This window comes from Podarcis melisellensis (assembly GCF_964234715.1).
Source record: "Podarcis melisellensis genome assembly, chromosome: 14".
Taxonomy (NCBI): domain Eukaryota; kingdom Metazoa; phylum Chordata; class Lepidosauria; order Squamata; family Lacertidae; genus Podarcis; species Podarcis melisellensis.
In genome coordinates, this window is record NC_138546.1 from 48,191,542 (window position 1) to 48,209,501 (window position 17,960).

Genomic DNA, 17,960 nt, shown 5'->3' on the forward strand with positions numbered 1-17,960 from the left:
AGAAACTTCCAAGTTTGCTTAAAGATAAAATTCCAGAAATAAAACATTTCCCCTCCTCCCCCGAAAAGGCCCATATGTAGTAGCAAAAACAACAAAGTTCTGCGGCTCTGAGATACAAGCTATTTTACCACAGAATGAACACTGAAGCAACATCCCACTTCAGGTTTGGGGTGTGCATTCACTCTGGTCAAAGCGTGCACTTTCAAAGTGGCTTGTTTTGAAGAGATTTGGACCTTCTCTGAAGCAAATCAGGCTTCTTCCAAAGCTTCCAAGGAACAGGCAACAAGTTTAAACTTTTCTCTACAAGCTCTCCATAATAGAAAAGGCCAGGCATGAAAGAGAAGTGCATTTTGTGACTGACAGCTCTAACTTCCAACCAAAGAATGACTTTAGAAGGAATGTCTTCAATCATATAGGAAGGATGATAAAGTAATATGACAGACCTGTGCCACTGTTTTCCATTTCCCTCTGCTAGTTCATTCTCTTAGCAGCAGTAACACTGGAAGAGTGGTGGCTGGTTTTATTTGGGGGGGGGGTTGCTTGTGATATGAATATTTCCTTATGCCAATCAAAATCACTCTCTCACTAAGACCCTTCCTTTAAAACTCCAGTCCCTTGAATCCTAATTTTTAAATAATTCCTCTTGTCTGAGTCTGTTCTATCTTGAGTGTTGCTTATTATCAGGTAAGTCATTTCTGCTCATCTCTAAACCCAGCTGTGCTGGCTGAGGCAAACAAGGAGCTGTAGTCCATATTATATGGGAGGCACCAGTTTGCAGAAGGCTGAGATCCATAATCTTTTACAAATTTCAACTCCTAGATCTCACCTTTGGTAGTTTCTGGATCCAAAATTTCTTGGTGGACTTCTGCTTCTTTTTACATTTGTGGCACATATAGAGCTCTGTTTCATCAAGTTCTTCCAGGTCTGTAAAACTGCGAAGACAATCTAGAACAATTGAATTGACATGATTAAAGTCAGTTCCTCTGCTTTTTGACTCATCCCTCTAATGATCTAAATAAAAATACTGATGAAAGAGGCAAAAAAGGCAATTGATATATGCGGATGGCAAGGGCTTAAAAAACACCACCACCTACCTGGTAATGTACACATTGGTCCATTTTCTTGGTTCTTACGTTTATTTCGGAAGTGACTTGGAATATCTAGCGAAAGGTCTAAAGAAGACACAGGCAATATCAAAATTAGTTTCTAATGTCAAAAACATAACATCTGCTCATAAAACTTTTCAAGATGCATGATTTACCTAGGAATGGATCAAACTTTCTGGATTCAGTCCCACATATCAAGCAGTTGACTTCATTCTGCAGAATGCCTCCAAAGATGGCTGTGACAACAGTAGACGTGCCATTTCTGAAGATAACATTACAAGGAGAAAAGGGTCAGCACTGCACAGCTGGTCACATTCAACTAGCACCAAGAGCCTCTAGCCATGCGGAAAACATCCTTTAGATCATCTAAGTTTCTTAGAACAGATATGGAGCGGTGCTTACATTCAGAAATGGAGCTACTAATATTGCCCCAAATACAACATAAACGTTATGCTCTGTCCAAGTGGCAAAAAGTATCCCCAGTTAAATAAATGAAGAAGCACCAGTTGTGGTTGAGAAGGAGTATACTGTACAAAAACATTTTTCTCCCTCTCTCATAACAGCAGAACCCAGGAACACCCGATGAAGTTGAATGCTGGAAGATTCAGGACAGAAAAAAGAAAAGTACTTTTTCAACACACAGAGTGCGCAGTTACGCTATGGAATTAACTCCAGCAAGATGTGGTGATGGCTACCAACTTGGATGAATTTAAAGGATGATTAAAGAAATTTGTAGAAGGACATAAGGCTACCAATGGCAACTAGTTATTGATGATGGCTCTGTTCTACCTCTAGGATCAGGAGAGGGCTGGAGAGGGCTACTGCACCCATGTCCTATACTTTCAAAAGGCTGAACCCTAAAGCTCAACCTTTATACTTCCCTTCAACTACCCCGCAAAGGCAGACACATTGCTGAGGCATGGAAGCACCACTTCAGCAGATGAGGATGCTTCCATTTAACTGGCCACTCTCCCACTTCATCTACTTGGCACAAGAGGTCCATGTTTCCAAGGGACATACTCCCCATCTGTCACCTCACCTCCTGGCATACAAAGGGCAATGTGAGGGAACTGGACATGATACAGAAAAATGCCACATGGTTATGGGGGGGGGAGGAGTTGGCATGCCGGGCTACTCGCCAGGAATTTCTGCTTGCCCCACCAATAAAGTGCATCAGCTGTGGTGGGAAATAATTATCCATTGAGGATAACATGTCAGCTCCCAGGAGTCTACCTTCAGCATGATCAGAGGCTGCAAGCCAAAGCCAGCTGCTAACATGCTGGCTCCCAACCTGTGTGAGCATTTTTCTGACAAACTTCTGCCAACGGCCACTCCCAATCTTTGTTGTCTAGAAACAACATACTTTGCATTTTCTGCCCTACGATTCAGATATTATTGTTTGAGGAAACCAGATTAAAAACCTCTCTTCTTACATGCAGCATCTACTGCCACCAGAAAGACCCGAATTCTCTTGCAAGATGACTGAGCGGGAAACACCATTGAAGCCTCCTTGGAGTTCCAAGTGCAGATGGTCCAAAAGGTAACGCATGAATTCATGGGCATCTTGCTGCTGGTAGCCCCTTAACACAAACACATCAATGAATATACAGACTGCTTACTTACATTGGTACATAATTCACATTACATGGCATGGCTTACAAACCAGGAAATTTCAATTACATTGGATGTATCACTTTATAATAAAAAAGGCTCAGAGTGATCATTCTTGCCGCTGTGACAGACAGATATATGGCCCTCTAGTTTTACAACCAAACAAAAGGCCAACAAGCTTCCCTACAACAGCTCAAATGCAAAACTCATTTGGAGCTGAAAGAAAGTCCAGCAATGCGAAACACATTTTGAAATATGTCAATGTGGTAAGGTTGTGAAGGCGGTGGGAGTTTTGTACTTGTAGTGCAAGAGGATGGGACATTTATATATTTTAAAAAACCCTGTGAAAACAACTCTAAAATGAACACACTGCAGGTATTGCAAATGATCTGCAATATGAACTAATATTGTACTGTAGCCCTAACACATGGGAACATATTTTATTTCAAAAGTAAACCAAGCACACACGGACGTTGCGGAATGAGTTCTGGCTACCACCAGCACCCCATCGCAACAGCTGCCACTTTAGGAATCCACCTATTCCTGGATCTCCTGCCTGCTTCTCCAGGACCAGCAGCAATGTTTCCTCATGAAAGTGCCCAGGCTGACAAGTGTGCCCATGCAGGGTGCCTTTTTGTCACCTCCCTCAGAGATGGCACCCGGGGCAGACCGCCCCCCCTTCCTACACCCCTGTGCCCATGCACGTTAATGTAAGAAAACATGGCAGCCAGCTCTGTAGCACCCATAACCAGCATGAGCCGAAAATGGACTGACAGGAAGAAATAGGGAGAGTGGGTCAGTGGGTGTGCTATGGGGCCTGTGGGTTGCCCAACTGAGATATAGGAAAACAAAACAAAAAATAATCAACTGAATAGTGTACATCCCCTGTATGTGGACATTTGCTGTGGCATCTACCTGCCTTTAATAGCAATATCCTTACTGCTCTCTTGCCTCTTGTGTGCTCTAACTACAACTGGATGTCATTTTATGGCTGCTGCTGTAATCATGCAGCAAAACTGGGGTTATGCTTTCAGCACAGTATCCAGTGCACCCACCCAGTTCCAGAGAATGCTTGCTACTTATTGTGTGTCCCATTCCCAGCATTCAATGGGAAAATTAATGCACTTATGGAGTCAGAACAGCACCACCAGACCCAAAACAGGGACGTACCTTGAGTATCCCCAACCTTGAGTATCCCCAAGGTTGGCAGAAGTACCAAAAAACAAAACAAAACAAAAAACAGAACAGCAAAATGAGGACTGACTTGGGGGAAGGAGAAAAAGACACTGAAACCTAGGTAGGAGAAGGAATGGAAAATAAAATAAATGTGTTGATAAAAATGTGTAGAGAAGCCTCTCATTGTCTAGATGTGTCATTTCCTGGTGCACAATATGAATCCATTTTTAAATTTACCCAGGGATACAAGTAAGAAATCAATAGAGAAAACAAAAAAAAATATCGTTTAGCTTTCTAATCAGAGCAAATATATAATTATGTTTTTAGACTGCATTGCTCAGCATTTTATTTCAGGGGTTTGACTGGATTTTTATTGACGGCATGTATTTCGTTTTACTTTCTGATGTCTTTTGATTTTATAACTTCTACTTTGTAAAACTACTTAGAAGCTTTTAAATATATATATTAGACAGTCTATAAATTGGTTAAACAAACAAATGGCACACCAGATTCGCCTGAAATTTGTACAAAGCCAAAGCTTCTAAGCAATGTCAGTGTTTACAGTCCAGTACAGGATTTTATACAATTATATTTCTTGGCCAAGAAGGTATTATATGTGCTATTAAAATTATCTGGAATCGTTAGCATTCCTAACCAAGACAATCTCACTAAGGATTTCATTGTTTTCCTCCGAGCTATTTTTTTCAGACTGGGAAGCGAGGCTAGAGGACCGTGAAACCTGGGCCTGAGTTGGATCCACCCACAGTTTGAAAAATGGGAAACAAACTTAAAACTGCTCACGAAAAGCCTTCCAAGCATGCAGTTTCTCAAATGAGTATGCCAAACAAAGCCACCTGAAAAGGTTTGGTCCATATTGTTCATATTTTCTCAACATGGAAATATTTGTAAAGTCTCCAAGAAACAAACAGCCTTTCTCTCAGCCTAACTCAAGGCGGGTTCAAGCATAGACCATCTAATGATGACTTGCGCATGTTAAGAATACTGCTGGGGGCGGGAGGAAGAGAGAGAATTGTAGATCCATCACTACAAGCAGAGCCCTTATCTGAGGTTGCTTCAGAAACAAGACTCTTCAGTGCAGTCACATACTTGAATCAGCACAGAGCTGGAGCAACAGCAACACTCTTTTAGAAAGGGGGAGCTATGTTAGTCTATCAGAGCAAAAATGAAGTCTCATGGCGCCTTAAAGATGTAACAGACGTGAGAGTCCAGCTCCTCAGATGCGTGAAGTAATAGTCTCAGTTGGCAATGAGTGCAAAGAACAAGAGACTAGAGGGAAAGAAGATGCAAAAAAGACAGACTATGGCAAGGTGTGTCCCCCCCCCTTATTATATTAGCTTAGCAATGCCAAAATGCTTTATGAATATTGGTTATTTTTCACACATTTAAACTTTATGTATGTATTTTTTCAAATTCTTTCCCCTCTGATCTCACTGTCTACTTTTTTCACTCTCTGATTCCCATGGGTATACATATACCTGCAATGCCAACCAAGGATAACATTTCCTCCATCTGATGAAATGCATTCGAGTGCCATAATATATTTATTGTCATTAACACCCCTTTCTGTTAAAAGCAAACAAACCCACAGTGCTGAAAATCTGCTGGAGCCAACTTAGGGAGCAGAGCTCTTACTTTGACTTCAAACAACTGTTGAGGAGGATAACTGGCCAAAAGTATTGTAGGAAGCACAATTATGACTTTTGCCCATTGCCTGAAACTACTGGTGCTAAACTTCCTTGATTCTCATCAGCCAGGGATAGACACAGAGTTACTGGAAGAAGGAAAGGAATGGCCTGGGTTTCTCACTTCACAGGCTCTGGGTGTGCATTCAGAGCATCTTTTCAGCACTGCTAGAGGCATTAATACATCAACAGAACATCTTTACTACCTGAAAATATGGAGCAACTTACCTTCTGCACAATTAATCCTAATAGGGTTCAGTGCTCCTTTGAAAGAGGTTCAGGGGCCAGGACAGGGAGACCTTGGAGAGGAATGACACTTGGATTTACTTGTGTGAACTGTTCTTTTTGACAGCCTGGGTGCAAAATGCCTATTGCACATAGATTTATTCTCTTTGCAGCACTTATTTATAACTACAATGACAGAAACGAATTCAATATTGAGAGAATCAAGGAAGTTTTGCCCAGTATGTTTGCTTGAACCTGCTAGAGCTGTACATTTTTAAGCACAGTCCTTGCCAAAAGCAAAGGTTTGGGTTCTGTCAGCTACTTAAGCCATGTTGCACAGACTAAGAACGTGGCATGACTTAGCCCTGCTAGACCTCAAATACAACAAAAACACTCAAAAACCACTAACACTGCTTCCTCTGTATACTGGAAGAATAAGAGCCTGCTGGCACACAGTGGGCATCATTCCTACAGAGCTAGAAGCTCTCAAGAGCAAGGTAACACTGCATTCAGGGACAACAAAATGCCATCGTTCTGGAGAGAGTCACTGAGTTGCTAACAGCATTCCTCCTTTTCTTACAGGACTTACCTAAAGTTTGGCATGATTTTCCAAACAACATAAAACAATGATTCAGGGCTGAACGCTGTTTGACTCCCTTGCCACAAAGCACACAGAGTCTTCCGAAACTCTTCTACCAATGAACTGTGGAAGAAAATTGAAAGTTTTTAATAGAAGCATTGCCACTCAACCCCACCCCCACTTACCATGGCCCCCCTCCACCTTTCCCCCGTTTCTTCCTAATGTAACACTAATGTCTCAACAAATGAAACTGATCTGTAGAAAATTTAACTTGAAAAAAGAGACATTGCACATACTTTCGTAAACCAAGAAATCTTTAATAAAAATGTTTTAAATTGGTTAAAAAATACCTGATGGTATTGTAATTAATCTGTAACATGGCTCCTTACATTTTCTATTGATTTCCGTTTAGGTCATCCCCCCCCCCGTAAAGTGTGCACTGTCTATCCATATTAATTCTCTTAATTTTAATAGCCTCGATAGGAGATGGCCATAAAAGTGTTTTCCTTTCCAGAAGATTTTTATATTTCTCCCAAACTCTCACCTTCCCATACTAAATTTTCACCTTCCCATACTAAAAACATGCATGCCAGCCAAATTTTGTCATGACCTTCTAAGTCCAGGATGTCCTACAAACAAAGTAGTGTTATTCTCAATTCACAGATGGAAAAATGAGACTACGAATGTGATTTGATTGAGGCTTTTCAGGGCTCGAATCTCTTCTAGAGAGAAAGTTAGCTAACAAACCAGGCTGTATCATGTTTAGTTGAATGTAGGGCTTTCCTGACCATCTCAGGTTACTGTGTAAAAAGAGGAATTTTCAATCAGGTGGCAAGAGAGAGACCACATCCATAGACACCACTTTCTGCTCCTCAGCGGTGAGGGCAGCAGCTCACATTTCCTTGCACTGTGGGAAAAGACATTCCTAACCCCACAGAGATTATTAGACTCCTCTAAGACCATTCATGATTGCTGTGGATTACATGAATTTCTTCTTGTAATCCAGTCCAAATAACTTTATTGTTCTATCCATTGGCCATAACAAATCTGAATCAAAAATAAATACACAAATAAAGGGATGCTTCGCCACAAATAATAGTCTCTGTTTAGATCTCTGTGTCACCCTTGCAGTTCAATGCTATATTGTCCAGGGTCTTCTTTCTGCTCTTTCTGGCCACCAGAGCAAGAATGGCAACTTTGCGAGTCACTAAAGTGTTTGCATCACTAAGAAGCTATAGAAGGGAGAGACAGCTTTCTTGTACAGGTGGTTGGGTGAGAAATCGCCTCCTAGGTCCAGTGTATAGCGGGCAATATAGTAAATAGTGCAAGATGTTGTCCACCTGCAGTTGCCCACATATAGTCTGTCTTTGTACAGTATACCCTGTTGTATTGTCCATCCAAGAGGGTGACGGGCATAGCTTGAAAATGCAGTTCGATAAAAGTGAATCTTAGTGAGGCTGGCCAGAGATTCAGCTGGTGACTGGCTCTAAAAGGGACTGTTTTTAGAAGGGGGAACCAGGGAGAACATTTAGAGGATTTGATCGCTTGCAGATTGCGTAGTGATTCTGTCCAATGACACCAATCCCTTAATTGACGTTTGTCTGTGGATATAATATCCTCTAGCTCGTGGAAATAATAAGAATTCAAGTTACATTGGTTGTTAGATTTCCACCATTGGCTGTTCTCCAATTCCACATAGTACAAGGCTGGCAAGCGCTCGCATGGCATGGAGGAGTTTTTTCAGGTAATTAAATCTGGTACAGTCCGCTCTTGCACTTAACCTTGTCCATCCAGCTTCTGTACATAAGAGTGCAACTGCTGTTCCCTTGAGCAGGGAAAATAATCTCTTGAGAAATTGGTCTTGTAGCGTTTCTTACCCCTTAATAGCACTCTCATCCTCACCCCAGTTTTTGACTCCATAAAGCATTTGAGGAATCACTTTACTGCCAAATACTTTCAGTGTGGGATCAAACTGTTTCCTGCCCTTCATGAAGTAAAACTTCTTCAGAGCCCTGGTCACCCTCTGCGTTCTGATTTTCATCACCTTGGTGTGCCACCTCCAAGTCACTGTTTCACTGAAAAAGACTCCAATATATTTGAAAACACAGGTTTGCTCTAGTTCATGGTGCTCAAGGGTCCATTTATATCGGATGTGAGGGTGATCTGGCTAAGACATCTGTCACCCCATTGATCACCAGGGTTGACTCGGTTGTTCTGGCTGGCTAGGCAGGTGTCCCTCACCACTCCATGTGCGTCCCTCACGAAACTGCATGCCCAGTGGAAGAGGATAGAAGAAGCGTACCATTCTTCTTGTAATTTGCCCTTCCACCATGGCTAGATTAATCTGCATGGGACGAGTTCTCTTTTTGCTGGTTTGGGTTGAATTTCCAATGCCAAGAATACACAGTGAACCATCTTGCTCTCCAAGGGTGCCAACTCCTGGGGACCCAATCCTTTTCGACACCCCAATATTTTTGGGGGTGCCGCCCAATCTTCTGAAAAATCAAGGCCAAGAAGAGTGTGCCTTCAGTGGCCAACTCCTTTTCCTCTTCCTGCCACCGAGGGGAAGGAGAGGAGAAGCAGCTCCCAGACAGGGGTGGCAGCAGAAGGAGGAATCAGCAGCCATTGATGCTGTGCTGCCACCGCATTCCTACCTCCTCCAAAATCATGAATCGATCCCACACACAACCTTGGCCCATCTCCCTCACAAGTTGGCACCTCTGTTGCTCCCCCTTGCTCCATGTTATGTGTTTTGTTTTTTTCCTATATTTACCTAGCCACCCAATCCCATATGTTCTCTGAGAAGTCCACCATCTAGAAGATCTCTATGTTCTTTTTTGAAACTCTACATAAATGGCTTGTCATGTGTCCCAAATTCAAATTAGATGCTGATACGGGTTTTTGGCTCTTGAGTGAAATCATGCACTTGCTCACAAAGGGTTTCCCATCCTATACATGCAGGTAGCAGAATTAACAGTGCCAACTTCACAGGGCAGCAACACCATGAACTGTATCCTATACACCAGAAAATATTAACAACCAAGAGTATAAATAACTGATGAGGATATAGACTGCTCACTGGGTCTGGAGGTGGGCAAGGTTTGGGGCCTGGCGCACGGCCCTGCCATCCTCCCAAAGCCACACCGCTCCACCCCTTGGTCACCACGGTACTTGCTGGGTTTCCGCCAAATTCAAATTTGCCCTATCTGCAGCGGCTTGGAGGGCAGGGGAGGAGGAGAGGACTGCATCTGAGCAGTCCAAAAGTAGAAAAGGGGATTGGAACTGATACCAGCAGTGCAGTTGTCCCCAGAGCGTCATCGGAAGAAGACTAAGAAGACACAGCGAGAGGAGCGTCATGGGACAATTGGGTAAAAGCACTGGAGTCAGAGGAGCCCCCCAAGTGCAGAGGAGCACTGGCAGCAAAGCACAGCTCATCCGAGCCAAGCACTAGAGTCAGCTGAAGTTCCCAGGTGTGGCGGAGCACCGGAGTCCTTTAACCCTTGGAAGGGTTGGAAGTGCACAGGGACACGCCAGCGCTTTAGCCTGCAGTTGGTCACATTTTCGGAGGAGCGCCCAGGCAACGGGCCCCATCGCTGGAGTTGCCCCTCTCAAGCTTTGCTGCTCGCACGTGGCAGGCGCCATTTTGCGTGCATGTGGCCACACTGCTGGATCTTGCTTGGGGGGTAAGTACAGCACCGTATTATGACAAGTGCTTTCTGTAATGCCAGCAGTGGGTCTGCCCTAGTTGTAGAAGCACTTGTGCCCGATTCTCAAAATGCTCCATCTGTGTGGCTGTCTGTAGATCTCAGATTTGGAATTTCAGGGTTACATTTTGTCTGCCATGTTTTGAAGCAGCATCTCATGGGGCTCTTAAGGCACAGGATGCACGTATGGTTGGTAACGCCTGATTCTCAGCACAAGTGGGGTTTGCATGTATTTATTAGTATATTGGGTCTATAGGTTAAGTTCACGTGAGCCTTTTAAGAAATGCTGGAGCCTTTAAGAGATGGGATGCTTGCATAGTTAAAACATTTGCATTTAAGTGTGAATAGGGCCTGCATGAGTTTATGCGCTGGGATAGAAGGCGCTCCCTTTAGTCAGCATAGCTCAATGGACAAAGCCAGATGTGCTGATTTATTCCCTGCATGGGGCTTGGAGCAGTGGCGTATCCCCGGATGGTGATGGCACGTGTGGCTGGATAGCTCAGTCAGCGTCGCATGAGACTCTTAATCTCAGGGTTGTGGGTTCAAGTCCCACATTGGGCAAAAAGTTTCCTGCATTACAGGGGATTAGACCAGATGACCCTTGTGGTCCCTTCCAACTCTACAATTCTATGATCCTTTGCAAGATGCAGATGGAACAACCACACACCCCAGCATTACAGGCTGGATAGCTCAGTGGTTAGAGCATGGTACTTATTACGCCAATACACAGGGTATTACTGATACCCACATAGTATAACGTCTCACTTCCTGTGCTACAGGTGGAAATGGCTTAGTAGTTAGGGTGTGCTGCTGTTAATGCCAAGGCTGCAGGTTTTGATCCGCATTTTGATCACCAGCTGGCTGGTGTGCTGGGTGGTTGAGCCAGATGACCCGGGGTCCCTTCCAACTCTATAATTTTATGGAAGGATACAGATAAACACTATGTGTGCTGTGTGTGTGTGTGTGTGTGTGTGTGTATAGGCATACATGCTGTGTTTAGACTTACATGCTGTTATCCCCTTGGCTTCGAGTATGGTAAGTTCTCCGGCCTGCAGTCTTCCCATTCCGAAGCTCCACAGCCGGCAATTCTTTGAAGTAGCAACAGAACTGCTGAATGTTACTGTTGAAAGAAAGAGATGCGATCCAGAAATATGTACCAAGAGGGACAGAAAAGAAACCAAAGGATTTAACTGTTTTCTTTGTAACCCAGCAATGAATAGCTGTAGGGCAGCTATAAAGCGCACACACAGATGTAACTTGAACATTCCACAATTGCCTCTCAAATACCTGCATGTTAACACACTTGAAATTAAACTGCACAGTAAGAGGTCGGTCTTATGGATCCTCTTTTCAAACATCACAGGGAGTTTTATTTGCAAATATATTACAGGGTTTTGTCAGTTTTAGATATGCCACTGGTGGGAATGCAAACTGACATAAATGGAGCTGCAAAACTTGCTCTTATGGGTGTAGAGAGACCCTTCCGATGCACATATTTTAGCCTCAGTGAATTGTCCTACTCTCTCAATACATCACAGGGTGCACAATAACACTTAGCCTAGAAGCCAATTACAGAAGTGGGATTTTTAAAAATAAAGCAATGAGTACCTGAGTGACTGAAGAATCGCATTCATGAAACATGTGTTACCCAGATTCCGAAGGCCTGTAGCACACAGGGCTGTGGTGCTTCCCTGTGAACCAGAGACATCAAGGCAAACAAGTCATCTTACAATAGGCTATACATCATCTTCCAGCCACCTGCTTTCTTTGAAACAGAGGGCTACATGCCTACATCAAGTTTTAAAAGTATTACATATAAATACTCTCATCCAATGAGAGTATGTGTCAGGGGCTCAGGAGCAGAGGCACAGGAGAGGGAGGAAATGGAGAGCGAGGGGGAGGAATCCGAAGGGAGCGTAAGCGATGACAGTGGTCCGAGGAATTCCCTGAGTCTATCCAGCGAATCGGAAGATTCACAGAAGGGGGCGCCCATGGTCAGAGCAAGGGGGGTGCCTAGGGGGACACCCCAGGAAAAAGGGGCCAGAGGGGACTCAGAGAGCAGCAGTTGGAAATCAGGACCAGCTTCCCCACCAGAGCGCAGTGGGGGGGAGGGGTCTCAGGTATCGGGATCAGGCTGCTCACCACCAGCGGGAGGAGATGAGTCAGGATTGACCACGCCTCCATCGGAGAGCGCGGAAACTGTCGAGAGGAAAGTTGGAGGCTGGGCGCGCGCGCCAAGTTCAAATGTACAGGCGAGCGGCACAGCAGGTAGCCCGGATAGGGAGCCAGGTCCTAAAGCCCGCCGGAAGGAGGGACAAGAGTCAGGGGGGTCAGCGTCAGAAGAGTCCAGAAAGGAGGAGACCCCGGGGGGCAGAAGGACCCAGAGGAGGAAAGAGCAACGGAAGAGGTGGAGTAAGGCTAGAGTCTTAAACTGGTGTACAGGGGGCAGAGACTCAGACGGAGCTTCGCCGGTCTAGGTTCTAAGACGTAGAGCTGCACGCTGCGGCTTGTAAATGGAAACTGAACTTCAATAAAGACTTTTGTACATTACAACCGGCTAGCGTTGGTCCTCTGTGAGCTGGGACCTGGAGGCAGCTCTGACAGTATGCCACACAGAATTCAGAACACACAGAAGGATAGATTCGAGCCAAACCCATAAAGCTTTAACACAGCTTGTGAAAGGGCTGTCACAAATTGCACAAGTGGAACAGCTGTGTGCCCACCAGAGGAACAAAGCACCAGAGGAACAAAGCACCCAAATTTTCACACCTAATTCTGGCTGGGCTGAGACCACCAGTGACCCAGATAATAAATAAATAAGATAATAAATAATATAAGATAATAAATTAATAATAAGACTTCTCTTATTAGGTCCACTTGTGCAAGCAAAATAGTAATTATTCTTTATTCATATTTTCGATTCTGCATGTAACGTAGGCTGAGAGCAGGATATGCTGTTCAAGGTCACATGGGGGAGCTTTATGCTAAAAGCATGGAATTATTTTATTTGCTATTTGTTTTGCCATTTGATCTCTTAGCTGGCTTGGGTTCCTTTAGGAAATTATGCAGGGCAGAATTTTAGAATGAAGGAGTGAATAGATGCTGAACCCAGCTTTCCTCCAGGCCATGTCTGGGAAACTTGCAGCCAGTTTGCCTCCAGTCCAAAGGGCTCTCCAGGCCTTATCAGACACCGCAGCCTGCTCTAGGCTCCCTGAGCAGGCAGAGGCACAGTGCCCAATTGCACAGGCAAGTGCAAGGCCCAGCAAAGAAGCCACGACAGCAGCAGTGAGAAGATACTGTAATGGTTCTTGCATTCCCTTCCCCTTATCAGCAGGATCACATGCACTTGGTGTTCTACTGCTTTTGCAAGCAGCTGGGACAAGAAAGCTGTTCCCTCTTTTCTCCGTGACTAGCAAGAAGGAGGCAGTGCATGAAGGATTTCATTTGCCCTGTTTGGGCAAGTATGAGCACCAGCAAAGAAATGAAGGCTGCCACAGTTCTACTCTAGCCTGCAGCATTAAGAAATCTTGGAGTTGGGAGGGAGGGAGAGAGAGAGAGGCTTTTAAAAAGACCCCCGCAGTTCGTTAATTCACAAGAAAAAAAATCAACTGGGATCTCTATTAATTGACTGGCCACCTGGTGAGTCAATGACCTTTGATAGAAAAAAGATTGTCATCCTTGTCTCCACATGCTCAGAACAGAATGGTAGCTCAAGATCAGGTACCCTAAAGAATAAGACTTGCTTCAAATTAAAAATATTTTGGGCAGTCAGAATAGTGACCTCTTTGGAGGCTTTGGTATTTAAAACGAGGTAAGGTAATGAGCCTATTTCAATACACAATTAAAAGTGTGTGCCCCACCAACACTGGAGTGTCACTCAAGAACCAGCAGGCAAGAGTGTATTAGAGAGGTATGCTAACAGACCAAGACATTTACTAAATGAGCTCCACTGATTAATGAAATCTGCTCCAAAATTATGTTGTACCTACATTTATTTTTAACAATTTGCTGTTTAGGGAGGAGTCTTCCAGAAGTTTTCTTTTCCTCTGTCGGTCTGCTGCAAAAGCTGAACTGTAGTAAATGAATAAATTGGTTAAGACATCTTAAGAAATCTAAAGAGAACACATCAAAGATAATCTTGGCCACAATGTCTTGACAACTGCATAGTCACATTTGCAATGATTCCTTTACATACAACAGTGAGAATGATCATTGGTTATAGAAGTTATAATACAAAATAGTCATCTTAAAATAATTTCAGAGCACACACTCAAATCTATTCTATTTTCAATAGCATGCAATTATAAAATACCCAAATTAATCTGATTAGGTTATGCTACAGCAGGCACCCTTGAGCATGCCCCAATTAGAACTAAAATTTCTGATCTAAAATAACGAACTCCACTTTCTTGATCAAAGGCTACTTGGTAGAGTATCCCCACAAGAGTCCATCTCTGCTCATACAAGCATTGTTCTAAACATGAAACTTAAGCTTGCCAAAGTAGTCAACTGAAAGTATGCTACATCTGGAACCTCAACAGACTTCCATCAATGGACTCCAGGCCAGCAGCAGGCTTTTGCAGTTTAAGCCCACTGTGGTGACAGGTGTTTGGCACCACTAATGCAGCACAGGGGAAGGCCAACCCACGTATGGATACAGTACACCAGGAAGTTCTGCTATGCAAGGCTCACAGAAATAAACAGCAACTATACAAAACCAGTGTGCTCTTGCACAGCTCCTATTTATTACAGTGAAGCCTACACAGGAGAATTTCCCAGTGGATTTTGTTCCATGTCAGTTAGCGTGCCTCTAGATTTTCAGCATGCACCCATGCTGTCCTTTCACATACAAAGGACAAACTACTAAAAAGGAAAGGCATCACAATGCTAAACTAGCAACATCCACTTTCAGAAAGACACATATAAGTATATAGCTTACTTTTCCAAATTTTGGAGGTGCTCTCGGACTTTCTGTACCAGGCCAAGCTTGGTATCATTGACTACGAAGTCATCACAGCGATAACTGCAGTAAGAACACATTAATCAGCAAATGGACAGACTTTATCACAGCCATACCACCATGAGATTTATGTTGAGCAAAAATGGGTTTCTTGAACTAAACAGCAAAAAGTTAGGTGCTAAGAGAACTAAAATGCAAACTGTATTCACCACCTCCTTTCAGATGAAGAGGTACAGAAATTGTCTTGCCCTTATGATCTAAGCAGGCTGCATTGAAAAAGGAAGCAAGCAAGTGGGTCCTACAGGGGAGGGGGGAGATGCAGCCTCACCCACATAGCAGAAGCAGTTTTCCTATTCACAGTTCCTATCAGCCAGCTGTGCCCACTTCCAGGACACAATAAGCGGCATGGAGATAATGCAGGGCACTCTTCCATTCTCCATCCCTGTTTGCCATATGACTAGACTATTTAGGGATTGTTGTGGGGGTTTCCCCTTAGGTTTTTGGGGGGTTTTTTGGGGGGAGCTCCCTCAAGCATGCCAATACTTTCAACACTCACTACCAGAGTTTGTTACAGTCATACCTCGGGTTGAAGTAGCTTTGGGTTGATTTTTTGGGGGGTTGCGTTTCGCGGTGACCTGGAAGTAACGGAGTGCATTACTTCCGGGTTTCACCGCTCACGCATGCTAAGACGCTCAAAATGACCTCACGCGCATGCGTGGAAGCAGCAAATCGTGACCCGCGCACGTGCAGACACGAGTTGTGTTCGCTTCAGGATGTAAACGGGGCTCCGAAACGGATCCCGTTCGCATCCAGAGGTACCACTGTATTAGGAAGATAAATACAAGTTCAAAGTATGTATTTCCTCTTAACTAAAAGTGACCGCTCCAAGGGTGGATCCAATTTGGTCCTCAATGGCATTTTCCTCAAACCACACACCCCTGCCTATCAGAGGACATCACTTATAATGTCAGTGGATGAGAGAGAGGATAGGGTTTAATCCTACACTGGCTGTGTGCAGTGTTAGAAACTGAGATATGAAAGCTAGGAGCTAAACAGCACCTTAAGTCTATGTTATGGGCACAACAATGGAATGTCTAGGCACACTTTTTAAATAACAAGAATACAAAGTTGAAAATGAACAAACTGCAACTAAAATATTATGTTCATTTTTCAAATGGTCTATTCCTTCCCCTGCCCACCCACCCCCTAATATACTTAAGAGGGTCTCTTCTCCAGTCTTCAGAAAGTAGCTGGAAGTGGGGAGACAGAAAAAGGTCCTCCTTTCCTTCTACTCTGCAATTTTAATCTGAAATTTTAGGCACAGTACTGTGCCCAGAGCTCAAAAACTGCTCACACTAATTAAATTCCCTGTTGCAAAATGCACCTAGAACAATGAAGTTTCAAACACTAGCGGTTTGATCCTGTTTCCAGCAGGGAACAAGATCCTGCAGCCAAACCAGCAGGATTTAATCCTGAGTATCAGCCCGCAGGAGCTACTTCAATGAGGCTTTCCCAAAGGCTTTAAGACAGCTCTTCTGCTCCTATTTGCTCAGGCAGCAGTGACTGTCTTAAAGTGGCTTGCCAAACTACTTTCTGAAGTTGTCTCTCTCCCCACCTTTACGCATCACTAGAGAGATGTTTACAGGAGGGGAAACTGCTTCATAGAGCCACTTGGTTGCAGGTTTACATAACTTAAGAACATAAGAAAAGCCAATGTCCCCACCAGTCCAGCATTCTGTTCTCACAATGGACAAGCAGCAGCCTTTTTGGAGAAGAAAATGTTTGAAGCTGCACTCTCACAATCAGGGCTTCAAAGGGAAGCATCACTCACCTGTCAACTTGGGCCCACCAGGATTAGGGGAGATAAAGAAATGGCCCTCCTGGCCAGAAAATGTTTCCCACCCCTGGAGTACTCCTACAGTTCAGCAGCAAAAGAGTGCAAAAAAAAAAACCTCTACAGCGGTCACCTTCCTAAGCAAGAGATGCAGTCGTGAACAATCAGTACTGACTCTCAGCACCATGCAGCAGGCCTGCCCTACAGGCGACACCCAGAGTTGGTAGTACTAAACACAATGGTATGTGCTGCTCAGTATGCTGCCACTTCAACCGATTTCTTTACAACAGAGTACTTCAGTCATTTAAGAGACTTTTTCATTATAAAAAGAGAGGTATCCAGCACTTGTGGGTGCAGAAACAGATTTTTAAAAATATAATAGGTATATTTTTAAAATGGAAAAGGTTCTCAACACGAATTCAAGGAAACATTCTAGTATCTGATATCACTTTCTGCTTGTTCCTTCCCTGCTGTATTAGCTTATATCAATCCTTACCCTATAATGCTCCTTATGAGATCTCACTACCTGTCACCTGCATGAATCATGATTACATGTTTTGTGGAATTAAGCATCAATTGACAACATTTATTATCTGCAAAATTCAATCTAATATGACCACAAAAATTTACTTCTGCTTCTGCAGTTTTCCATTCCTTAAATAATAATAAAAAAGCCAGAGTGGAGGCCATGTTAATCTCTTGCAGCAAAAACAGCCAGGCAGCTATATGGTACCTTAAAGACTAACAAATTTTTACTGCATAAACTTTAATGGATTAAAACCGTTGCATCAGATGCATTCAATGTTACCCTCCGTTACACATATAGTAGACGGAGGTGGAGGTGGAAATCAGTTATCTTTGCTTCCAATTCCACATCCACCCCCGGCCACCACTACCATGAGTATACATTTCTGTAAGGCAGGATAAGAATCTGATGGTGTAACTCTAGCCTATGGAAGCTCATGTCAGAATAAATCTGCTAGTCTTGAAGGTACCACAAGAAACTTGATTGCTTTTGCTTTTAAAAAAGGTTATTGTTTTGTAGCTCAAACTCTAACGGA

General features: G+C 43.7%; 1 protein-coding gene across 3 annotated transcripts in view; it reads right to left on the bottom strand.

Annotated features, from left to right (window-relative positions):
- Positions 1-17,960, bottom strand: part of USP3 (ubiquitin specific peptidase 3) — a 44,178-nt gene that overhangs the window by 7,596 nt on the left and 18,622 nt on the right. For all 3 annotated transcript variants that reach the window (XM_081887719.1, XM_081887717.1, XM_081887718.1), the window contains exons 4-12: positions 15,045-15,128; positions 14,095-14,176; positions 11,714-11,796; positions 11,112-11,225; positions 6,411-6,524; positions 2,540-2,686; positions 1,262-1,368; positions 1,095-1,172; positions 827-945 (exon numbers count right to left, since the gene is read on the bottom strand). In XM_081887719.1, the coding sequence (XP_081743845.1) occupies positions 827-945; positions 1,095-1,172; positions 1,262-1,368; positions 2,540-2,686; positions 6,411-6,524; positions 11,112-11,225; positions 11,714-11,796; positions 14,095-14,176; positions 15,045-15,128 (928 nt within the window). The remainder of the gene's footprint in view (positions 1-826; positions 946-1,094; positions 1,173-1,261; positions 1,369-2,539; positions 2,687-6,410; positions 6,525-11,111; positions 11,226-11,713; positions 11,797-14,094; positions 14,177-15,044; positions 15,129-17,960) is intronic.